This window comes from Anopheles merus, chromosome 3L, assembly GCF_017562075.2.
Source record: "Anopheles merus strain MAF chromosome 3L, AmerM5.1, whole genome shotgun sequence".
Taxonomy (NCBI): Eukaryota; Metazoa; Arthropoda; class Insecta; order Diptera; family Culicidae; genus Anopheles; species Anopheles merus.
This window is the reverse complement of record NC_054085.1, coordinates 21,722,268-21,746,583: the sequence shown is the minus strand read 5'-3', so window position 1 is coordinate 21,746,583 and position 24,316 is coordinate 21,722,268. Positions and strand designations below refer to the sequence as shown.

Here is a 24,316-nt window from a genome sequence, read left to right as displayed (position 1 = left end):
TTTTTTTCAATGTCTAGGTACTAGAATCTAATACTAGCTTTGAGACTAACATAATCTAGGCTTAAAATGCAGGCTAGTTTTGGGCGTGGTTTTGTATGGAGTGTTTACATGATTTCAGCTCCCAACTGTCAAACGCCATATAAAAAGCTGACTAGAATCGTGAAGGGCCCCATTAGTAGGATTTGTGCCTCTCCGATAATAATTGATCGAAGCATGCAGTTGCTCCAATAGCTTCTTTTAATTTGTTCTGTATTTGAGATATTGTATAGAAGTAGTTTAAAAGATCTCCGTTAATCCATAATTGCGTCTTAGTGGCGGACCAGGCTCTACTGTGACCGTTTAAGGCCTCAAATCATCTTAATACGCCCTGCGTTTCTGATGCGTCTAGCATTAGATTAAGAGGCGAATGATGCCAATCGGCTCAAAATCTTTATAAAAATAAGAAAAAAAATAGATTGTCAATTCTGCGAAGATTTTTTTTTTTGTAATTTTTACGATAAAATGTAATCTAACCGACACTGTTGGTATTAGCTGTCGATTGTTGTGTCTAATATTTTTTTTTCAGAACATCAAGCGACGAACCCTAAATTTGGCATTGGGACGTACTTAGAAAATTTTTCGGTTTTTTTTCAGTTTTAATTATCTTTAATATACATTTGTAGCTATTACCTATTTTATCACATATTTCAATTTGAAGCTTTATTGCATGTCCAATATTTTCAATTTAGTGAAGAAAAACTGCTATACGAATAGCGAATTTCGTACATAAATTTAACTTTGCTTCCAAGCAAAATGTGCAAGTACTGCTTTAAAAAAAAGCTTTAGAATCTTAGACGTCTGACTTCACACTATGTCAAATCTCCATCTACATGCAACAGTTCATCATTATAGATTGTCTGTTTGCATGATCAAACCTCACACGTCTCACGCCTTTTTACCGCCATTCGTTCCAACCACTCTCCAGAACGGCATTCTGTTTGCATAGTCCGGATCGGCGGATTAAACTGCCAAGCACTGCCGAACACTTTTCACCACTGACCCATTTCTGTCACACAGGGCGCGCGAGGGTTCGATAACATTGTCCGGCCACGCTCTCGACACCTCCATGCGGCCTTCAACTGTCCAGCGAAGAACCGATCTTGCGCATCCAATCGAAAAGCATGAGCTGGTAGAAGAACCGAGCAGCAAGCAAGCTCTTCTCCCTGCAATGCAATCCATAACGGACGAGCCTAAAGAGTGGGGAAGCGTAGTACGCAAAGCATACAGCGAGCCATACTAGCTTACGCGCGTTCACGGTCTCGTTCAACTACCGTTAGGGCCCCGGCCCTGCCTAATCAGGGCCGCGCGAGGTGAAATTGAAATGCGGCGGGCGCAATTCGAGCAAAGTCATGCAATTCAACAATCTTGTTCTACTTGTGCCTGTGTGTGTGTGTGTGTGTGTGTGTGTATGTGTAACATTACTTATTTTTCGGGTGGGCTGCAAAATTACCAACCAACGGGTTGAGGCGAGGCGTGCGTGCGTTCGGCATTTGGCGATAAGCAGCCAGGGCTTAGAACGATAAACGGGATCCCAGATGAGCCCAGGCGGGGAGGAGTTGTACTTGTGGCCACTTTCAGAACAAGATCGGGCGATGGCCAAGGGATCGAGAGGGGCACGACGGGAGGAGGAGAACAAAACTGTAGCAAATTTACACAAATGATGGAATCATTAGAAGGTAATTGCTCAAAATTGTTTCGAGCCCATTGCTCTCCATTCTCGGTTGGGGTGCCCTCTCCCCCAGTGTCCTCCCCACTCCGAGCGAAGCTGTTGATGCGGTGGTGAGTCGTAAGGTCCTCAAACGAGATGAAACGGGCTGCCCCCCCCCCGGAGACGTGAAGTGTATGATGAAAGCGCACCACCGCGCACCGGCGGTACCCGCCGTGGCTGGTGGCTTTAAATCCGAGCGGGAAAAATAATTTACACCAAAACGCCCATTTTTTTCAGAAGCCTTCCCCCTCGCTGGAACGAACTCAGCTGAAAGCTGATTTTCTTCGACAGTGGACCGCATGGCCAGGGAAGCGATTCTACGGTTCATTTAGAAAATTATGTTTATGACGAAAGGCGAATATTGATAATTTCAGATCTCAGATGTGTTTGCTGCCGCCATGGCGGACGACTGTGGAGTGTTTTGCGAGGCAGGACGGCACACAACTACCGTTAAGTCGTGGCCGCTACAAGCGAAAACGACTGTACGATGCTGGGCAACTTTGCGATGAAAGTACGCGCCAGTGGAGACACTATTTACGGCAGCGCAGGAGATGAGGGAAACTGTTTTGTTAGTGCCAATGTTATGGCCATCTGCCCAACGGAGGACCAAAAAAAAAAAAGGACGGTGATGCTCTCATTTCGTTAGTGCACACATTTTTTTAGCACACTGTTAGTGGTGACGCCGTGTCTTCGGTTTCTCTGGTACATTAGGCGCACTTGACAACCTTTTTTGTTGTGGTAGTTGTGTATTTCCATTAATCGGCCACCACAAACCGCAAGCTACCGTTCGGATGGTTTGATCACACAGAAAAAAAAAGCGCACGTTTACCATAATGAACTAGCCTGGTTGAAATTCAAGCAATTTAGAGCACCCAACTGTGTGTGGCGGTCGATTAAAGCCGCCAAAGACTGCGTTCGCTTTTTGTACGCACAGCATCAGCAACACAAAAACCACGCAAGTAATGCGTCTTTTGCGTTTCTGCACAAAACTTGTGGCTTAATAAATTTTGCCTCTCGACAAAGTCCTACGCGCGCGCGCGCGCGCTGCCTTAATGGTGTGCCCAACCGCGGGCGTAAGTGACTTTCTCGATAGGGCTTCGGCCTGTTGCGCCGCCATCTACCTTCAGTTTTGTGTACTGCCATCTCGTCTCAATTGCCGCTTTTTAGCAAACCGGGACCCAGCAAGCGGGAGCTTCCTAATGGCATCAAATTACGAAAATTATTCGCCAGAGCGCGCAGGGTGAGGGTGTTGGCGCACGTCTCCAAATGGTGCGGTACAAGACGAGACGTTCGAGTGTGTTGATGTATGTGTGTGTGTGTGCTGCGTTCGATGATTGAGAGACCCCGCAGGGCACCTGTGCTGTGTGATTGAACGATCGAGTAGCGTTCAAGAGTGTATGGCAATTTTCGGTTTGGCGGGAAGAAGGTAGATTCGTCAAATTTTTAGGAAGTTAAAAAAAATTAAGAAATCTTCAAAAAGAGGTTCTAATTTTAAGAAGATATTTTTTTGACAGGATATTTTAGAGGCTCTTACAATTTTGGAACACTATCTTTAAACTTTCTTATAGAAAGTGAAGTGAGTTTGCGACCAAGAATCTTGCGACCAAAGATTTTACGACCAAGATTTGTGTGACCAAGAATTTTGTGACCAATAATTTTGCAACCAAGGATTTTGCGACCAAGAATTTAGTGACCAAGAATTTTGCGACCACGGAATTTTGCGACCACGAAATTTGCGTCCATAAAATTGGCGACCAACGATTTTCTGACCAAGGATTTAGCGACCAAGAACTTTGCAACCAAGGATTTTGCGACCAAAGACTTAGCAACCAAGAATTTTGCGACCAAGATTTTTGCGACAAAGATTTTTGCGACCAAGATTTTTGCGATCAAGAACTTTGCAACCAAAGATTTAGCGACCAAGAACTTTGCAATCAAGGATTTTGCGACCAAGGACTTAGCAACCAAGAATTTTGCGACAAAGAACGTTACTACCAAGTATTTCGTGACCAAGGATTTTGCAACCAAAGACTTACCACCCAAGGATTTAGCAACCAAGATGTTTGCTACCAAGGATTTAGCAACCAAGAACTTTGTGACCAAGAACTTTGCGACCAAGAACTTTGCGACCAAGAATATTACGACCAAGGAATTAGCAATCAAGAACCTTGCAACCAAGAATTTTGTGACCAAGAACATTGCGATCAAGGATTTTGTGACCAAGAACTTGGCGACCAAGACTTTTGCGATCAAAAATACTTTTAGAGCGCTTTCATTCTCTACTATGCATGATTCATGAAATTGAGCGAAATCGTTTTTACGATGTCGAATTGGCTAGGTCAAAAAATATTGTTCAAATTTTGCTGACATATGTTGAGATGGGGTGAAAATCAAGTAATGGAGAAAAATCTGAGATTTCAATGCTAGAAATCAACACAACCACTGCTCAGTGAATACAAAATCATCTAATTAATGCTGATATTTCATTAACGATGGCTTGGTTGATTGCATCTTTGCATAATCCAAACCATCATCCTCATCATGTAGGTCACTGTCAACAACCTTCGCCAATCTGTGACACTCGACCGGAAACGTATCTCCAGCAGAAACCAACCGTTGAAACTCCAACGCTGTTTATAAACACAAGAGGAAAAGTGAAGTTATCCATCGGGATGATCAAATCAAATCCAGCCAATCTGCCTACCAATCTGCCGGTATGTGCCGGCCGTCAACGCCCACTAGCTTGTGCCACGGCATGCAACCGCTCACACTCGCTTGTACGCAACAATGTTTCCACCGGTTGTGCGAAGAATTATAGACAATTCCCGGTGATTTGTGCCGATAATGATGGCGCGTACCTTGCGGTTTAACAATTACCCAGCGATACTCAGGCCACTTTTCTCTTCCTCATTCTCCTTCATTGGGAGTGAGAAACACGGTGAAATGGGTAGAACGCGGCCCCAGCAGCAGCAGCAGCAGCGCCCTGTCGGGCGCTTTTGGTATGTTCGATCGATCCGACCGCTAGAATGGCCCGGCTGTTGTGAACGGATGGCAAAAGGAGGGAGTTTGTTGCTCCAGATTCTGGCGGAGAGCTTTTGCCAGCTAAATAAACGGAGCAGGAAGGGAAGAAGCTTGAAACGGAGTGGATTGACCGATCGTTGCCCTTGGCAAATTCTTAAACATGGGTCGAATGTAGTGTCGGTCGCGCTGCTGGTTGCTCTGCCACAACAAACACAAGAGTTACAGATCCAGCAAGGGTCGTGAAAGGGGAAAACAGACACGGAGATATGGAGCGCAGAATGCTCACGATAATCAAGCGATTGCATAACACAAAGTGGTAACGAAATGGAAGAATTTGGAATACAATGTTAACGACGCGCGCTGAAGCACCCCGATGTCGTACTAAAAATGCTAAAAAGGGCCTTTAAATCGCTCGGTATTGCGCTGCTTTTGTGGTCGCTTTTAAACGCTCTAACTATCTGCCCGTGTTAATGACCTTCCGGTATGTGGTGGTTGTTTTGAGGCTCGAAAGAACACAAGAGCTCTGTAAAGGTCGGTTCATTGCTCTTGATGCGAACGGGGCGGAAAGGGAGCTCAATCGTGATAGCGAAACTAAACGCGAAAGAGCAACGGCGAAGCAGTACGCCAAATCAAACCACCCCCCTGGGTGTGTACAAGCGTGGAAGCGGCCCTTTGGTACAGTTTCACTCAGTCAGACGGGGGTTGTGCCATGCTGTGTGCCGATTTGGAGAGATGTAACATGCAGACTACAGTGAAGGATTTGTTTCTCCAATTGACAGCTAGGAAGTTCGTCGCTGCTGCGGCTGTTGAAGTCTTTTGTCCCCGTTGAACGTATGATGAATGGTATGGCGGCGTTTTTGATAGCGAAAAACGCTAAAAAGAAAGCAGAATGGTTGGAAGAATCTTTCTTAAATTGTTTACCAGATTGTTTTATGGGCAAAATTATCTTAAGTAATTGCTCCTAGGATGAGAGTTCAAAGTACAAACGGGTTATAAATCAAACCCTTTTAACCCTCAACCCTTTGCCGTATTGTGGTTCAAACCAAATCCTCATTGTTGTGTTCTTATCGCCCATCGAATAGAGCAAATCTGCTGGGCAGATTCTTACTCCTGACCTAACCTTAAGACCTCCTGCTAGAAGGCTTTATTGTTGGATGGGAGCGAGAAGTTCATTGTTTCTTTCGTGCACCCCACCCATCAAACTGTCCGTTCTTAGCTAACGTTTGACCTTTTGCGAGTGTGTGTGTGTGAGGTAGAATTTGCATGGAGGCAATCCAAATTGGTCTTTCAAGCATTTTAACTGCGGCGAAGATTGTGGCTCTTCAACCAGCCAGTCGAACGCGCGATTTAATTTGCTTCACACCTTCACGCCCCATGTGTAAAACGATTGCCGTTTTTGGGCGAGTGAACGAGCGTCGGAGCGAGTGCTCTTCTCCTGCTCGTGCGCTGCTGGCTGGTTATATCACATGTTTACCGTTACGTTCACCTTCCGAATACTACACCAAGGGTTTGCCACAGTTATCGGTGTTACGATCGGTAAACACACCAACTACACTGCGAGCGAGCTGCTGCTGCTGCTGCTTCGTCGACAGTGTATGCGCCAGGTTCCCGAGGTCCGGTTGCAGTGATCTGCAGCAGCCACCTTCGCTGTGGGCGCAACCAGCAACCAGGTCAATAGCCCCCGATGCTGTCCGCGGTCAAATCTTTGCACTCTGGCGTGGAAAAGACGACCGGTGTTCGGTTTTCCAGTTGGCGAACATGGGAAGAGAAGGTGTGGAAAGAAGCTGTTGCAAAGATGGTAAGGTTCTTGGGATACGGTATGGTTGTTCTTGGACGCTATGAAAGGGCGTTGTAGTTTAGGGGTCACAAACAAACGTTACGTCTAGTTGCTAGAGGTATAGAAGAAATATAAGTCAAGGAAAAATCACAACTAATCTGAAGGAAGAAGAAATATTCGAAATATTGGGAAATAGTTCTAATTCTTCAACAGAAATTAAACTTAATTTCCTTGAACAACTAAACCATTGAAATTCTACTTTACGCAAATTATGTATGCAAAACATTCTGAAGCAGCAGCATCTGAACAGTGCATTGTTTGTACACTCGCCGTCATTCGGTTTTGTTTGTTCGCTCTCCTGCTGTCTTGAAACGTTTTGTCGGTGGCAAAAGAACACGTTGGGCTTTAGTTTACATCACCAACCAGAACGACCTTGCAAGATCATTACTTTTATTTTTCAACCGCCCGAAGCAGTCCGCGAGGCCAACCAACGAGAGCAGCGTTATTATGATTCTTGTCGGTCTTCCTTTTGGTGCCTTCGTTTCAGCCGCACTGTGCGCTGTGTGTTGTGTTTGTGGCTCTTGTTTTGTTTCTCGATGATGCCAAGGAAGGAAGGGAAGGAATGTGTGCGATCGTTCCAGTGAAAGATTAATTTATTTTAATGAGTTTCAATTAAACTGCAAGTGCAGGTGAACTATACACATACGATGGATGCTTTTGGGAGTAAATTGTTGCATACATCTACCAATGGAATGGTTAGAGAAAAGTTTGATAAACGTTTTAAATTTTCTCTGATCATAAAAATAATGATGAGGATAAAAAATGACTAAAAACTAATCGAAAAAGGCAAAACAGAAACATCAGACATTTTAGTGCCAGGAGCTTAATGGAGCACACTCATCCACGCCTGGTCTGCCATGCGCACATTTTACTTTTACTCTCTTGTTCACTTTTGGTTGTTCTTGTTCGTTAGAATTATAGGCCGTATCGCAACTGCGACGGCAGGTGAATCGTGTGACGCCTTTTAGGATGTGTTGTGTGGCCTTGGGAAGGTACGCTGTTCCATGCAATAGAAAGAACGGTCGCCTAGTAAAAGCTTTTGTTGATTCATTGAAGAACAGCAACAACAAAAAATTGGATTAGCAGCAACTGAGCGTTGTTTAGCGGAGCAGCCTGGGTTTGTTGCTGGTGTCTGGTTGCTTTTTGGAAGGTAACAAAACAACACCACATGAGCACGTGTATGGCAGCTGCTTTCGAGGGGTTTTAGTTTGCCAAAACAGAAACGTTTCCCTTTCTTATATACCCGCTGACATAAAAACTGCACAGCATAGCACATGATGCAGCAGGTTCTGTTTTTGATCGGAGGGTTTTTTGAGTGTATTTTAATCCTATTTTTTGTCGATAATGCTCGATTAAAACATCTTAAGTTTCATTCGTTTTTTGATTTCGAATCAATAACCTCAAAAATCCCCTCGGGTAAGAGTTGACCTTGAAAGGGATCAATCTTTTACTTTCGTCTGCGGCAAAATTAGCTTTTATTTTACTGAAGAACTACGCGAACGCTACTATTCCAGAGGTAATAACAATGATGAACACAAACACCCAGGCACTTTTGCTTATAGAACTGCATGATCTTTTGGCTCATTGAAGCTTTATTCTTCAATGTCTTCTTCATCTTGTTTCTTCAATTTTACTTACAGTTTTGGTAATTTCATATTTATTTCTTATTTGATTGTATATCTGCTTGATATAAAAAACACTAACCTAAACTGTTTTATTCTTTATTTCAGGTATGTGATTGAAGACATCTATGTAACGCCGCTACTGGAAGGGGAATTGCAAGTATTACAGAACATTAAAATGTATGTTTTGCGGGTAGATGTACAATGTTTCAACTCTGGTTTAAAGTTAGAATTGGATACAGGATTTATTAGAAATTTACAGGGGTTTCCAGAGGTTCTCATAGCTGTGGGACACTTCCTTGACTCTTTCTTATGGGAAACAAACTTCATATGATAAAAATTGGACTATATGGCACCCTTTTTAGACAGGTTCCTTGAAAATTCATATTGGATTTGTCCAACAAGGTTGCCTTAGAGTCCAAAAGAGTCAATAAAGTGTACCACAGCTATGAGAACTATGTAACTATGAAAAAAAAACTTGGAACATTTTAAATGTTTGGTCCTAAAACCAGAGACTTCAAGTTTTGAGGATTATTAACGAGTGTTAACTTATGTTTGAGGAGACTTTGATCGCAACTTGATAGTTTGTGATTTTGTCTGTTAAGCTGTTTTACTCACATAAAAAGCTTTACTAACAACAGCTGTCGAGAAAACATTATTTCTACAAGCTATCTTCTTAGGCTTCATTCCCAAGAAGGTTTCGTTTTGCTGGAACCAATTTCACAGCAGGCGACATTAGAACATTGAAGCTTTCAATTACAAAAGACCTTCCTTCCGGCTCATCTCACTGCACAGCATCGTCAACAGCAGTTGTGATTGATCACCCAGCGCTGCATCGACGACAGTTCGCAAAGGGTTCAAAAACGTATGATTGTCCCTTGGAGGCGTGATCAATTTGTCGGCATGGGTTTCATCTCCTACCCGACCTCCTACCTACCTACCTACCTACCTACCAAACAGGGTGCGATAATAACCGTGCGAAATGTCCCTCGGGCGATCGATGAGAGACAGCGCATTATGATTTTATTGTTTGAGCATTGCACTTTAACGCTTTCGTTCACACCGGTACGTCACTTAGCCACCTTCCGCCACCTCCACCTACCGTATCGTGCCCATCCATCGTTGGTGGTATGCTGCACACCTGGGAGAAAATTATAGGTGCGATAATTGAAATATGATGTTTGATTATCGTTGCTTTCAACTCGCGGCACGATCTGGCGTGTGGTAAATTGATTTATTGGCAATGGGAAAGGTCGCAGTCGTGGGTATTGAGCGTATGTGTGTGTGTGTTTGGGTGGGAAAAACAGTCGTTCTAGACCACTTGACTATAAAATCTTTTATTTTAAATTCGTCTTTAAGGACAGAAATAAAATTAAGCCACATTAGGATCTTCCGTTTTAATTACCTTACCACAAACGAACGTTCACTTCGTTCACACATTCCTCGTGAATTCGAACATGCTTAGTTCATTGGCTGCCGCCAGTCGTTGACCTGTGTCTGTGTGTATGGAGTCAATTTCAGAATTCAGTTTCAGCAGCGAAAAAAAAAAAACAAGATAGAACAGCAACAACGAACCCGACCAGCAGCGGCGATGGCGGCTGGTGGTGGTGGTGGCTGGCTCCCTAATGAAAATGTTTAACTCCACTTGTGGTGTGGAAAATCAGCAATCGATCAGTGCCCGAACCATTTTACTACTATCGATCGCGCCAGCCGAGCGGCAGTTGCGTGCGATCGATTAAACCAACAACACACCACGCCGCCGCCGTGTTTCCCAGGCTACCGGTGAGGCGAATGGATTAGCAGGCGTGGAAAGGGCCCCGGTAAGACCGGGCGCGGCACAGCTGTTGGTGGCGGCCGATCGGAACACAATCAGATCAGGTTGTTTAGCAGCGAGCGTAAATTAAACTGTGGAGCGTTTTTATTTGCCCCTGTTGCTGTTGCCTTTTGTGAATCCGTGTGTATGTCGGTGTGTGAGAGTAACTCGTGGCGTGGAATTTCCATCCATCGCGAAAAAAACGCAAGAAAACCGCTGTGAGATCATAAAGTTCCGATGAGTTTTTGGACATTCCTGTCGTTAGCTAGCGGAGGTTTTTGATTTAATGTTATGTTGTTTTCATTTATTTTTTTCTTATATGTATTAGTTTGTTTGCTAGTTTATCGTCGGTTTCTACCATTGGTTTGGTTTCTTGATTTTTTTTTATCGATTTATTACAAAGAGATTGTTTGCTAGTTTATCGTTGGATTCTATCATTTGTGTGTTTTCTTGACTGAATTATCGGTTTATTTCGTTTTTGTTGTCTGTATGAATGTTTGATGAATTTGGAATTTTGTTTATATTTTATATTTTGTTTGAAATTTGATCTTACGTTTTCATTATGTTATTTTCTTTTATGTATTTGGTTTTTCTTAAAAAGGTTTGGAACAATTTGAACGTGTTTTTTTATATTTTTTCGTTGATTGTTAGTCTTATGTTTTTTTTATGTTTTAGTTCTCAGTTTTAAGTCGTTTGAATCATATCAATTCAATTCTTACATGAATTTACCTTTCTCTTGACCTTTTCCACAACGACTCATTGCAAAAGTTTTACTTGAGCTCACCTCCTCCGGGGTAACTCGTTCAATGTCACCAAAATTACACTCGTCACACGAACGTATGACAAGAGCTCGTATATGCATTCAACCGTTGACAGTTGCAATGCACATGTACAAGACGGCACACCAGCCGGTTGGTACCCACTTCAAATCGATCAGCCTAAGTATGGCCGCGTTCGCGTGTTTGTGAAGCGCGCTGGTTAGGGTTTGACTTTGACATTCGACTGGTGGCTGGCCACTGTGGAGAATGAGGAACTGAAAACAGGTCAGAGCGTCTGCAGTGGAGTGAAATGCGTTACACGTTTTTTGTGGTGATGCTTCAGCATTCCAGCCTATATTATTCCCCGACAAATTGCTGTCACTGTGCGCATCCTTCTCTACCAAGCGAGCTCAATAAAATTCAGCAATATCAGACGCACAGCAAAAGCAAGCAGAAACAAAAATCCCTAAACGCGCGCCCCATGCGTACGTCAGTCCGGGCATCAACTCTCCCGGTAACGCATTGTGACAGTTGCTCGGAACCCAGTGCAGCGCCCATATCTGTCCCGACCAGTGTGTCTGTCTAGCTGTCGGTGGAAATGTGCTGCTCCGTCACTTGGCTGCACCGCGGTTTGCGCGTCACGGAGTCTGCACCAAACCGTTGTTACTAGTGCGTCCCTGAAAGAGAGCGCGGGAAAGAGTGCGAGACAGTATGGGTATTTATTTTTAATTTCTCCAAGACCATCACCCCTCCCAAACCGCCTGGCGCAAAAGGAGCGCTAGCGAAGTGGCCACGGGGGGGGGGGGCGAGCAATTAACGTCTCTCCCCGGGTTCACTGCTTTACATACGGCACATCAACTTCAATTAGACGGCTGACCGATGGAAACGACGCACTGACATACATATCCGTGTGCCGGTGACGGTCGGACCTCCGATTTGGGCGACCGAAGAGGGAGGTGGGTTTCGAGAAGCAAACGCACGCAGCAAAAGGGCGAACGGCAAAAGCCCGGGCGAGTGAATGCCACCAACATCCGTGTGGAGAAAAATAGGTTGAGTGATATTTGCACCGAAACAGGCAAAAACATCAGTGGTACGAAAAAAAAACCTGGCTGCCATTGCCACTGCTAAACGAAACGAGCGCCCGGAACGCTTTCTTTCTCCTGCTGGGTGGAAGTTGCTGTTAGTTTATATTGGTCCAGACATCGTTTAGGGGTTTCTAATTGATGTTTTCTTTTGGGGTGGTGGGGTTTTTGGTCGGAATGCAATTTGCATTCAGGAGAATTGTTGAGTATTTTTTTTACCAGCGTTAATCAAAGCAAGGACACACAGTTATGATGATTTGTTGATGTTATACACGTTTAAAACTGTTTACGTTGAACTTGCTAGTACTTTCAATGAATAATTAATCTAGAATAGATTGAAGTTGATATATGGCTTTTCTGCTAGGCCATGTGATCCTTATGATTAATTGTATAGGTTAGGATTTATCCACATATTTTATATGTTTCCTGTGCCTTTATCTAAAATATTTGGTGTACGTTTTCAGGTATCCAGTTTGAAGAAATAACGGAATAAAACGTCACCCAAAAATGCAATTGCCTGAAAAGGGAATTTTAAAGTCATTTTTAATGATGAGATAATTGTAGTCCTATTAGTTTTATTTCTATTACCAGTTTCAATGTTCTTATGTATTCTTTAGATTCAAATAAGAGTCTATAACATCATAATCTGCAATCGCAATGTCATCTGGTAATGATCATTTGTTTTACAACTTCTAATGGATCCAAATCCGATTGGTACTCTGTAGGAAGTACTGGTCTAACTGATCTAATCGCTTGATCCTAACAAGTCTAGAAAGTCACTGAAGGTCGTTATGACACGATGTACCAAAAATCATTTGCAGCGTTTGCCATTTAATGTGAAACGTTTTGTTATAGCAATTGCATGCAAACGAAGGTAATTTCTTTCCAAGAACATCCTTTGAAATGCAATTATTTAGGTTTACTTGCAAACATAAATCTACGGCCTTGCGAGCTACCTTTCGTCAGTTTTCCGGAATTTTATCCATGGGAAACCAAGACATGTAGGTATGTTTGTATATTTATCCTCGGTTGTTATTAAGTCCTCCTTAGTCCTCGCCTCAAAATTGCTGGAGTACAGCTTTTGCATCATGTTGGTTCAGAAATTCTCGCTGGGACCGGTTCGCGGACTTGGGTGTCACATCAAAAATCCGCCGAAATTCGCCTAAAATAATAGCATAGAGTTTTGGCGTCATTGATGGTCGTTGCGAAGTCAGAGGACGCAATTTCTGCTTCCTGATGTGTTTTTTCATGTTTCTCAGGTACTATTCCACTGTTTGGCCGTTTCTTTTGAACTCCTGGGTATGCGAACGTAGCGATATAGCGACTCAGGGTCAGCGGTCATTCGGAACAGGGCTTTCTTACTACACAAGATGGTCTGATTGTTGTGTAATAGTGTCAAGATGTTGTACATGCCAGAACAGGCTTACACGTCATCCACAAACTGTCGCACAGTGTCTGTTTTAAGCGCCACGGGTTGATAATGGGCTTTTTTCGATTTTTTAAATGCAGGCTTTAGATGGTTAATTATTTATTGATAAAATGTTTCATAGTTTGTGCTTCAAATGCTCAAAACCTTTTATGGATTAATGTTCTGTAGAGTAAATGATAAAATTGCTAAAATGTTGGTGATACTAACCATTACTTACAAGTATAATGGTGACCTTCTACCATGACATTAGTATTCTGAAGAACTATCGTAATAACTTTCTAGCACTTTAATGTCTTAACGTTCTAACACGTATAAATAGCAGTAAGAGCGATTTAGAGGATATTGAATCACCAATTCTATCAAGAATCATAAGCAAAATTGGCTATTATTTTACAAACATAGAAATCATATCCTTTAAAGCCATCCGTAATATCTGCTAGTAGTAGACAAGTAATATATCTTGAAGTTTACTTGAGCTCCCGACGGAGCACTGTGAGCCGACTCAGAAGCAATGGGGTGTTGGCACTTTCACAACGTGTCCACTGTCTGCGTGCCCACCGGGGTAAGAAGTGGATCAGATCATGCTTTCCCAAAACCGATCGACGGGTGTGGAGAGTTTGAAAAGGACAGAGCACAGTTTGCTCTCGGTTTCGCTCGCACACCATCAGCATCAGCGCTCCTATCAAATCCCTTTCCGAAACGACCCTACACACGGTGGAATGCAAAGTTTTCATCAGCAAAATCGAACTCCCTCGATAGAAATCGAACATCATCCTCCATCCACTACTGCTAGCGTGTGACCTCCGAGGAAGCAACTGGCAGGAACTCTGGCACTAGTGTGCTGTGTCGTCGCTCTTTCCGTTCCCGGCGTCGGGTTTGCCTGTCGCTTGCAGTGATATTTATTTTGCATGAAATAAAAATAAACCACATTTGATGGGTTGTTGTTGTTGGCGCACGGAAAAGCGCCAACGGTCCTGCTGGAAAAGGGAACTGGAAGATTTGGGGGGGGGGGGGGGTGAAAATCACGAACTTCTTCCCCTGTTGCCTGGCATATACGTGAGCCCTCCTCCGCCAGTTGGGCGCTTGGGAGAGGAGAGCGTCGAATTTATTTGCATTTTACTCTGATTATTAGCCACATGGTGGTAGTGGGAAAGGGAGATGGTGGAACCCGTTCGCGCCAGCCATTCCATATTTCACCCCATTTATGATGAACCCCAGCAGAGGCAGCAGCAGCAAACGGTGCAAAAGAATCTCAAGTGGCTGCTTTCTAGTGCGCGGGCACACGGCGTTCGCTCTCGACGCCAAAGGAAATGGAAGGAAAAACAACACACTACGCGACGATCCATTCGGCCCATTTGGTGGACCCGACCACCCACACAGCCTCCGTCTCTTCTTCTTCGCTTTAAAAAAACTAGAGTGCGGGTGGGGTTTTGCAAGATTGTAAAGCCGTCCGTTTATTTTGTGTGTGCTGCTTACGTGCGAATAGTGAGCACTCGCGCGCGCGCTTAAATGTGCACCCCACACACACACACACACACACACACATGTACTTAAGGTGAACCTCCTGTTTTAAGTCGTCTAAAATGGGGCTGGCTGGTTCAATTTTTGTTGCGACGGGCCAGGGTGAAACGGAAAATGAAAAATCGTGAGCACCGTTGAAAAGGCCATCACCAAACGTCATCGCTAAATGGGTCGTAGCTTGTTAGCGCGCGAACGAGCGCGCGCGCGCGCCCTGCGTCCTGCGGTTATGATCGGGATGTGAGGGAGTCTGTTTTGTTTCTACGTGTACATTTTTGTGTATGTGTGTGTGTGTATCTTGCTTTGTATTTGCGCAGCTCCCCACTTCTGTAAGTGCAAAAACGCCCTTTCGAGTGTGTAATACTTTTGAGCGGGTTTCTGATGAAACAGAACGGATGGAAAAGTCGAGCAGAGCCGGAGGAGCTCTGTGTATGCCTGTGTAGCCTCGTGCACCGGGGAGAGGCATTGCGGTGAAGGGGTTTTCTGTCCCATAGCATCGTCTCGATAGCCCTTGGAGAAGGGTTGGCGCGAGAGGACGGAAAGAGAACCATTAATTTCAAATATGAACTCGCTGAACTCCTCCACTCCTGCCTTTTGTCCGATGATAAGGTCGCAGAAAGGAACCTCGGTATAGTTTTCTTGGAAGTTCAGAACAATATAGCGCTCTGCTCCTAGGGACTACACCCAGAAAGAAAGGAAAGCTTCAGGGCTAGGATTGACGCGAAACAAAAGGGCATCGTGTTCGGTACATGGGACACACACACAAAAATGGGGAAGGGAATAAAGGACTGCGGTCGCACCCAGCCGAGTGCTAGAGTCGGCCGCTTGGCTGTGCCTTATAATGCAGTTAGCACCTATTTATGTTTGCGTTTTGCTAAGTGGTGTTTATGACAAACGAGCTTTCCCAGCGTAATGAGCTTTTTGGTTTGTCTCGTTTGGGTGGCTAGTGGGTTTTCTTTGTAGTTACAAGTTGGAATTATAATGAAGTTAACTTGCTGGCTTGATCTTTGAGGTTTAGTGGTTTTGGAGTTCTTGGAATTTTCATTCGATCTCTTCTCTCTTTTGCTTCTGGATGATATACTGAATATTGTAGAAAACGGATGGATGCGTCAATTGGTAGACCAATTCTTGCATTAAAATAATACGAGTTTTGTCCTTCCATTTCTTTCAATAAAAAACTTATAAAACACTAAAGCCGTTTTATTTTCAAATATCCTAGACTTAGCATTTCTAGTTATGTTGCTAGATGTCTATTGAATTATATGATTAAAACCGAACAACGACAGTGGGGCATCTTTCTCCTTTATTGCTCCATCCAGAATTCATCTCATGATGTTGATAATCAGAAAGATCTTCAGAATATTTAACCCATAACTTTCTATCCTAACCTGCTTAGGATCTATTGTGTCCAAAATACGCAAAAAGACGTCACATATTAAACTCATGGAGTCATGTAGAGTAAATCACACTAGCATGAATCAAGCACCATGTCACTAGGAGACATTTTTCAGTTTCGGCTACTACAAGCTTTTGCAGGACACTGTATCTAAAAACAACTGAATAAGACCTAGCAAATATTCCATAGATTGTATTTATTCTTAATTATCAAGGTAACAGCCATATAATTCTCGGAATTATATCCGACATATCTCAGAATTATATTAAGCTAACGGTCACAATAATCCTATACTTCTCAAGAGCATAAGTTTTAACTTGAAGTGAGTGTATTTCAAAAATCCTTTTGAAATTGTTCGTGATTTTTAGTGTTACGTTGAGCCCTTGAAACAAAATTGGTTTCCACATTATTTTCACATTATTTTCTAAATTATAGTTTTTTTTTGTTTATAAAAATCATTATTTTATTGGCAAATAGATTGAAAAGTTCTAATGAATATGTTTTTCTTTAATTTCATTCCCTACCACGAAACTTACCTCTCACTTCAAGATTCAATTTGCCGTTATGGATTGTTATATGGAATTCTAAGGATTATATGGGTTATAGACAATTTCAGAAGGGTAGAGTGTTGTTATTAATACGCAAAATATGAATAAGAAGGCGTTACATAAACTTCTTACTTGCAAGAAGAATATCCTCCATTAAAAACATTTGGTGTTCTGTTTTACTTGCAACACCTGGAAATAGCTAAAGTGAATGGCAATTATGTCGGACTAGCGTGAGCATAGCCCTGTGCATCACAATCTTCTACTGCTATTATTATGTTATGTTTGCGCATACATGACAGGCGTTACAGATAATACCAATGAGGATCTTAGGTAAAAGCATGTCAGACATTGGGTATAAATTGCAATTAAAAGCTACACTAAATAAAGGCTTGTTACTCAAAGTAAAAGGAGTAAGAAAATAGACAAAGCTTCATCTACACTATGAAAATGAGTCCCTGTATTAGTAAAATTCACTCATAAGTACTCAATAGTAACATGCTACTTTGAATTAATCAAGCTTTCTTTAAGTGAGCCTCAGGAGAGCCACACACGTCTTCAGTATCGTTCAGCCTGAAAAACATATGTTTTTTAACCAAATATATGCCCGCACATGCACTTTAATAGAATGGAGCTTTATTCATACCTAAATTGACAACAATATTCAAATCAGCATCATCCAAACCCTGCCAATACCTAAATCTCACGAGGCGCGCAACTTCAATTGAAGAGTCAACTTTCCGGCTCATCTTCCCATCGCCACAAGCTTTCCCCCTCGTCCGGTTTACTCGCTCCACTCACTCGCAGGAAACAATAAAATACATGCACACACTCAAAACACAGGTAACGGTAGCATTGAACAATGGTGTAACAACAACATCATCGTCATCCTCCTCATCTGCCCTTACATAACCTCTAGCAGGCCCGGGGACGTAAGCCGTCCCTTTGGCGGGGGCTAGCTTTGACCTACTCTCTTACCCCCGCAAGCATGGACTTTTCTAAATTACCATCTTCACCGCTCAGCCCCACAAAGTGTTAATAATAACAATAATAATGCATATACACATATTGTATCATGGCAACTTTCGTAGCAAAATGGGCCTTTTGTTGTGTTGAGGGTGGTTGAAGGGAGGATGAGCACATAATGCTCACATTTGCTTCCCCGGCCATCTCTGCCACGCTTCCTTTCTATCCATCCACCCACCGCCTTTGGGAATTAAATCAGTCAAATCCGGCCCGGGGTAAATCGGTTTCGGGATTGCTGGTAGCTCTAGCTGGTAGTAGATTGACGGACCTTTAACCGCAGCTTCCATCCAGTGTGTGTGTGACTGGGTGAGTTACGATCATCGAGCCTCCCTGCTCGAGCAAGCTGCTTCCAGACGAGCTTCAATCACACGTGACGACCGCACGCACTAAAATGATCTGATGGATGTGTTTACGATGCACACGTTGACGGATCTCTCTGCTGTTATGCTTTTGTCGTGCTTTGTGCCTTGGAGTACCGCACAAGTACACCGAAGCGAAGGGGCCAACAACGGTGGTGTGGTGTTGCGGTTTTTAGCCATCTTTTTGTATTGAAACATCCACTCACATTGCGGATCCTTTCACCCGGTGAAGGGATGGATGGAGGCAGCATCAACTGGGCCGCCACGTTTGTCTCATCAATTGCACTAGAACGGGGCAAGAGTTTTGACATAATACGTAATCCATCGGCATGGGAATTGCGCTTGTGCATGCAGGGCAGTTGCAGTGAGTGTGACAGGATAAATTTATTTTATGCAAGCATTAAATCAGTGATTTCTGCGGTGTGATGAATAAGGTTTTTTTGCAACTGAATTTCAAACATGTCGGAAACTGGAAAGAATTATGGCATACTTCAACTGGTTTCATTGTAATATTTAGTGTGTTTAACTTGAATTCAATTTTGTCCACCAATTCATTTTCTCTGTCGTTCGTTTGTTCTTTTGATGCTCGCTTAAATTATCTACGAATATATTTTGAATAGAAAACAGCTTGATATTCTATGTTTGTTTGACTGATTTGCCTTGACTAGAGACGAGAACTCTTTTAGTGTGGAAAGGCTGGGCATGATGAGATTACTGTTTATTGACAATTTATTTACTGTTATAACAATTCATTACAAAGCCAATGAATCACACATTTGGTTCAAAATTATAAATTCTTCTTTGAAATCTTGTACTACAAGAAGCCCAATTAGAGCCATTTGTAAGAAATGGATCACAAGGTCCTTCATTTGACAAACAATTCTTTTAGAGTAAAATTTTATACAAATATTCCACTAAATTTAAGTTTCAAATTACACAAAAATAATTATATTTGACATTAAATTAAATTTGATCACTTCTTTCTACACTGTCACGCTTCAATCCGAATTTAAAACTTTGTACACCCGTTGGCAATCCTGCAGTTGCGCGGTTTTAAAGCGATTTGCTTTAATGCAACAAAGTTTCACCATTGATTCGTCCCCGGAAGTGCTCTTTCCAGCTTATCTTTTTTTTTTAACCATCACCATCCACCACCACCGAGCGCTTTTCTCGCTGCAGCCCGTGTGTTACGCTCAATTTGTCGAAAATCAATCAACGGTTGCTCGTCATCGGATTGCTGCCGGCAACGGCGATAGAGGACGGGCTGCTGCTGCTGCTGCAATGCCGTTGCCAGGGGACGCACTTTAACTTGCATAATTGGCCTATCGACATCGTCGGATCGGGAAGTTTCGCCATAACTTTCGTACTCTTCCGACGAGCCTGGTTCAATTGGTCGGAAAGCGAATAATGTCACCGCGGAAGCCGTCGGATCGAAAGTTGGCGGACAGGAATTTAATTGCGAGCTTGCGTGGTAAGTTTGCGAGCAGACGCCAATGGACGAACCGAGCGACTCGCTGGAATGTACCAAATTGTCCTCCACGTCCGCCGGGAGTTCTGGGGTGGAACGGGACAGCCGGGCGTTCGATTCTGAGCTGGTGAAAGAAATTTCTGATTCAACTTGTAGTCGGTCGTTCGAGATGGATAGTTCCGGTGCTTCCTGCTGCTGGTGCACTTGTTGCTTGGTGTTGTCGGTGGCTGAAATGGAGGAGGAGCACTCGATGGATGGTGGTGGTGGAGGTGACTGTGTGGATGGCAGACAGTTGATTAATTTATCAATCTCGTGTGCTGTTAGTTTTCGGCAGGAAATTTTTAACGCTCCAGCGTTTGGGAGAGGAGAAGAGTGTCCTTTGGCATCAAACTTTTTGTGATCCTCGCTGCTGGTACTGCACGCTGTGCTGTCCGCTCTAGATGCGGCACGTACATTTTTGATGATGCGTTGAAGCTTTTCCGCCGTGAGGGACTGCTAGGGTGGACAAAGTGCGAATATGATTAATTTTAAATGAAGGGAAAGCAATCACTTTAAACTCACATTTATGGCAGAGGATTTCGAACCGTTCATGGTTTCATCTAGGATGCTGTTGGTAGACTTGTTTTATTAGAAGACAAGCCATGGTTTGCTGTGATGTGTTGTTGTTTGGTTAAGGTTTTTTTTTTCATTTATTTATAAATTATATTTTGTTGCAGTTTTGTCAAAACAAAACTAACTGTCAAACAAACTACAAGATGAAAACAATTTTTACTGTGATATTTTTAATTTATTGATTTTATTATTCATAATCTTAAACATCAGCCAGTCTCATGGTACAGTCGTCAACTCGTACGACTTAACAACATGCCCGTCATGGGTTCAAGCCCCAAATAGACCGTGCCGCCATACGTAGGGCTGACTATCCTGCTATGGGGGGAAATCAATAACTCACTGAAAGCCAACCCCACAAGTGAGTTGGCAGGCCTTGACCGGCATCGGTTGTTGAGCCAAAGAAGAAAAAAGAAGAAGAAGAATCTTAAACATCAATTTATGTAAATTTTCGCTCAAAATGGCTTTTAGTAATTATTTATAACAAATCTACCACATGGAGCTACTGTATGCGTTCGAGCCAGATAGTTGATGTGCTCTCTGGAGAGCACTCACGAATCTGGCAAAATCGGAACCACTAGTTACGCTTGAAGTTGGAATCATCCGAAGTAACTCCTACTTGACTCTCATCATGCGTTGGAGTCGTTGTCGGAGACGCCTAGAGTCGGAGTCGTTCGGTGTCGTAGACGATCCGAGTCGGTCGAAGTCAGAATCAACTAAAATTGTAGTCGTCAGGGACCGGAACCGGAGTTGTCCGTAGTAGGAGTCCTCCAGAGTCTTCCGAAGTGGGAATCATCGAGAGAATCCGGAGTTACGCCTGGAGTCGGAATCATCCGAGGTTGAAGTCATCATGCGTCGGAGTTGTCCGTTGTCGGAGACGCCTAGAGTCGTATTCGTCCGGTGTCGTAGACGATCCGAGCCGATCGGAGTCAGAATCAACTGAAATTGAAGTCGTCAAGGACCAAAACCGGAGTCGTCCGAAGTAGGAGTCCTCCGAAGTCTTCCGTAGTGAAAATCATCTAGAGATTTCGGCGTTGAAGTTGTCCGGAGATCAAAATTGAAATCATACGGAGTTGGGTTCATCCGGTGTGGAGTCATCCGGAGTTGGAGACATCACTCTGGTCAGTGTTGGGACTAGAGACGGCCGGTGCAGAGATGCTGTTACAAAGCATTGGCATCTTCGTTAAGTGTTATTTTTATAAACAAATCCCTAACATGGACTATGGATCGCTTTGGATGGCTCCGAATCTATCTCGATGGCTCCTAACCTATCAACTACGAAGTTGTGACATATAATCTCAGATGGATAGCACAAAATCCTCATTATGTGCAATTTCAAAACACATCAATATGCAGTATCCGCAGTTTCCAAAAGGATGTGTTTAGGGTGTCAAGCCTTTCATCGACCTTAAACTGCCTCAATCTACACAGCAACATAACAGCAACACCACACTGAAGCACAAAATTCATTTAAAAATCATTGCCCCCATTGCACCATCCATTCATCATTCCGAGGAGCACTTCACATCATGGAGTCAAATAAAAAGCGAGAGTCCATTTTGCAAGCATCAAATTACATTACGGTTGACCGCACAGTAAATTTATTCATGAGCGAATTCATTGATATATCACCCCAAACCGCTCCTTCATCTTGTAAACCACAAAATTTTCCACAATGTTGACAAGATTTCCTGTTGCCGGAAAAGACATCCCCCCCACCTCCCCCTTTTGCAAAGCATCTCGTTCTGCAAAGCTGCCTCGAAGCGGCCACACGGTGCGCATCAATTATCTCGCCGGGCCCATCTCTCCAGGCCGCCCCGGGTTGGTCGCTCGGCAGAAAGGATACACCACTAGCAGTGCGCTGTAAATCAAACAACATCTTGACAACACTTTAATGACCAATTTCGGGCCAACGAAGCCGGGTCGGGTTCTGCACGCTGCTGGTGCTGTCTCTGGCCCAGGACCGAAATATCTCTGCTCGGCCCGTTTGGCACCATCGACATCGTCTGTTAAACTGAAACAACTTCTTAATTTCCTTTTGCTGCTAAAAAGAGCAGCAGCAGCAGCAGGAGAAGCATTGCCATTTGCATTAAATTTTACGATGCCAACGGGTCTTTATGGGGCCCCTTCGGTCGGCTGGCTCTCTGTAGTAAGCTTTTCCGCCGCATCCGCATCTTGAGCTGTGTGGTTCATCTTAAAATAATAAAAATGAAACCGTGAGCTATCCGGCTGTGTTTTGCGAGGGTAGTGCTCTAGCACCCAAAGGCTCTGCTGGAAGTAGCGGCCCCGGAGATGAGATGAGATTGATAGTGCTCTAGTAGCTGCAGTAAAATACTGACCCACGACGAAGGAGAAGGAACGTGTTGTCGACAAAGTTTTCCAACGACCCTCGGGGGGCTTGGCCGGGCTGAAAGTGAATCATCAAACAGCGCACCCCGAAACAGAGTCCCCGAGACGGACTAAATATGCTTTGCTGGACGAAGCATCAAAAATGCAGTTCACGTCCAAATTGGAAGATCCTTCCAGTGCTGCAACGCCCATCGGATGTGTTGGGTTATTTTGTTTGCCTTTTCGTTTTCCCGGTCGCTGGGAGGTGAAGAACGTAAAATCTCGGGCACCCGAGAAGATTAACGGATGCGAAAAATTGTCATTAAATCGTCACGTCTGGAGTTGAGCATCTTGATTTGGGTGTGCTAAATGAATTTTGATGTACTTTTTTTCTTCTTAGAAGCTTTATTGAAAAAGAAACTCTTCTGGAAACTTCAGCAGTGCTGAATTTATTTATGAGCGGCGAAGAATGTTTTAATTACATTTTGGCTGTGAACATCAACGAGTGGATTATCTTGAAACTTTGAACGGTCAATTGATATAGTTTTTGCGGTTGAATGTATTTTTGGAGCAAAGTGCTTTAATCAAATTTTTCAGACCACTAAGCAATAATCATAAAATGCAGTGCTTTAAAAATATAGAATATACTCCTCTAATCAGGGAGAAGCGGCATGATTGTTTTCATTATTGTAATACAGGTGATCTTTTCCAAAGTAGATCACACTATGAGAATAGCTATTAAACATTAACGGTAGCTAAGTCAAAACCCTAAAGCTAATCTGGCACTGTAGCTCTAGTCATGCGATTAAATTTAGACTGAAGTTTATGACGTCACAAACTTTGTCTGGTGTCTAGTCTAGTCTAGTCTTCAACATTAAAAATGTCGATAATATTTCGTTGAAATTCTGTTTTATGTATTGAATCATTTGTTTGTATGATTGGTGAAATTGCTTGGTCAGATTGCTCATATCAAAACTAAGCATCTCGCAAATTGTTGTGCTTTCTTTAACAAAATATTTCATTAAATTATTGAACTATTGTCCTTCTTCTTGCTCCTTATTTAGTATAAAAATTCATAATTAGTACCAAAAGCTCCACCATTTACAACCTACTGCGGCTCGATTCTAGCACGCACCGCCGTACTGCACCGTCTAATTAATTCCCGATACCGAAATGCACACGGTAGCACCTTGCCAACTTCATTAGCTGTATGGAACTATCCGGTCCCGCTGCTTCACGGCTCTGCTCACCTTGGCCTTGGAGAGGTACATTGTTTTGCAATTATAGACCCAAACCCCAATATGTGCCCTCGCACACACCGCTGGCAAGCTTGCACGCGAAGCAAAGTCATGAATTTAAGATATTCGTTCCGTGCAAAAGGGATAGAACAGAACGACACGCCACACAGGACACGACACACGGCAAAGATGGTGGTCCCTCGCCGATGAACGTTGGCGAGAGTCACACGCATCCAAGAACCGGGAACCTGCGGGAAAGCGTATAAGAATCATTACAAAAGGGCCATGGTGCTCCCGGTGGGGAACCTTTCCATGTACGGGACCGGCGAGTGCAGCCATACCTTGTGACTGTGACCGTGAAGACTGTGTACCACGGTGTGTGTGTGTGTTCTTTCCCCCCTCGCCCTACCTCGGTTCAATGCCATCCGATGGGGGATACGTCCCATCACCACCAGCTGCAGCTGCATCGCGTTAAATTGGCATTTTGGCAGAGGGCTGCTGCTTGGCGAAGGAAGGGAGG

At 43.5% G+C, this 24,316-nt stretch overlaps 2 protein-coding genes across 4 annotated transcripts in view; one reads left to right on the top strand and one right to left on the bottom strand.

Annotated features, from left to right (window-relative positions):
- The window catches only part of LOC121600680, a 219,156-nt gene that overhangs the window by 98,846 nt on the left and 95,994 nt on the right, over window positions 1–24,316 (top strand). The window lies entirely within an intron of this gene.
- On the bottom strand, window positions 19,079–20,291 carry LOC121600681. 2 transcript variants are annotated; one of them, XM_041929519.1, is made up of 2 exons: window positions 20,183–20,291; window positions 19,079–20,116 (listed from the first exon to the last, which is right to left on the bottom strand). In XM_041929519.1, exons 1-2 carry the CDS (start codon window positions 20,210–20,212, stop codon window positions 19,295–19,297), a joined length of 852 nt encoding a protein of 283 aa, XP_041785453.1. In that variant the 5' UTR covers window positions 20,213–20,291; the 3' UTR covers window positions 19,079–19,294. The 2 variants fall into 2 exon arrangements, with proteins under 2 accessions (XP_041785453.1, XP_041785454.1); XM_041929520.1 differs by having other exon boundaries at window positions 19,079–20,113.

What these genes read in the sequence shown, in the direction of transcription:
- LOC121600681 (XM_041929519.1), bottom strand. Translation starts at nt 20,212, where the DNA reads ATGAACGGTTCGAAATCCTCTGCCATAAAT. An exon ending in CGAAATCCTCTGCCATAAAT is followed by an intron (nt 20,117 to 20,182) that starts GTGAGTTTAAAG and finishes TGTCCACCCTAG; the next exon opens with CAGTCCCTCACGGCGGAAAA.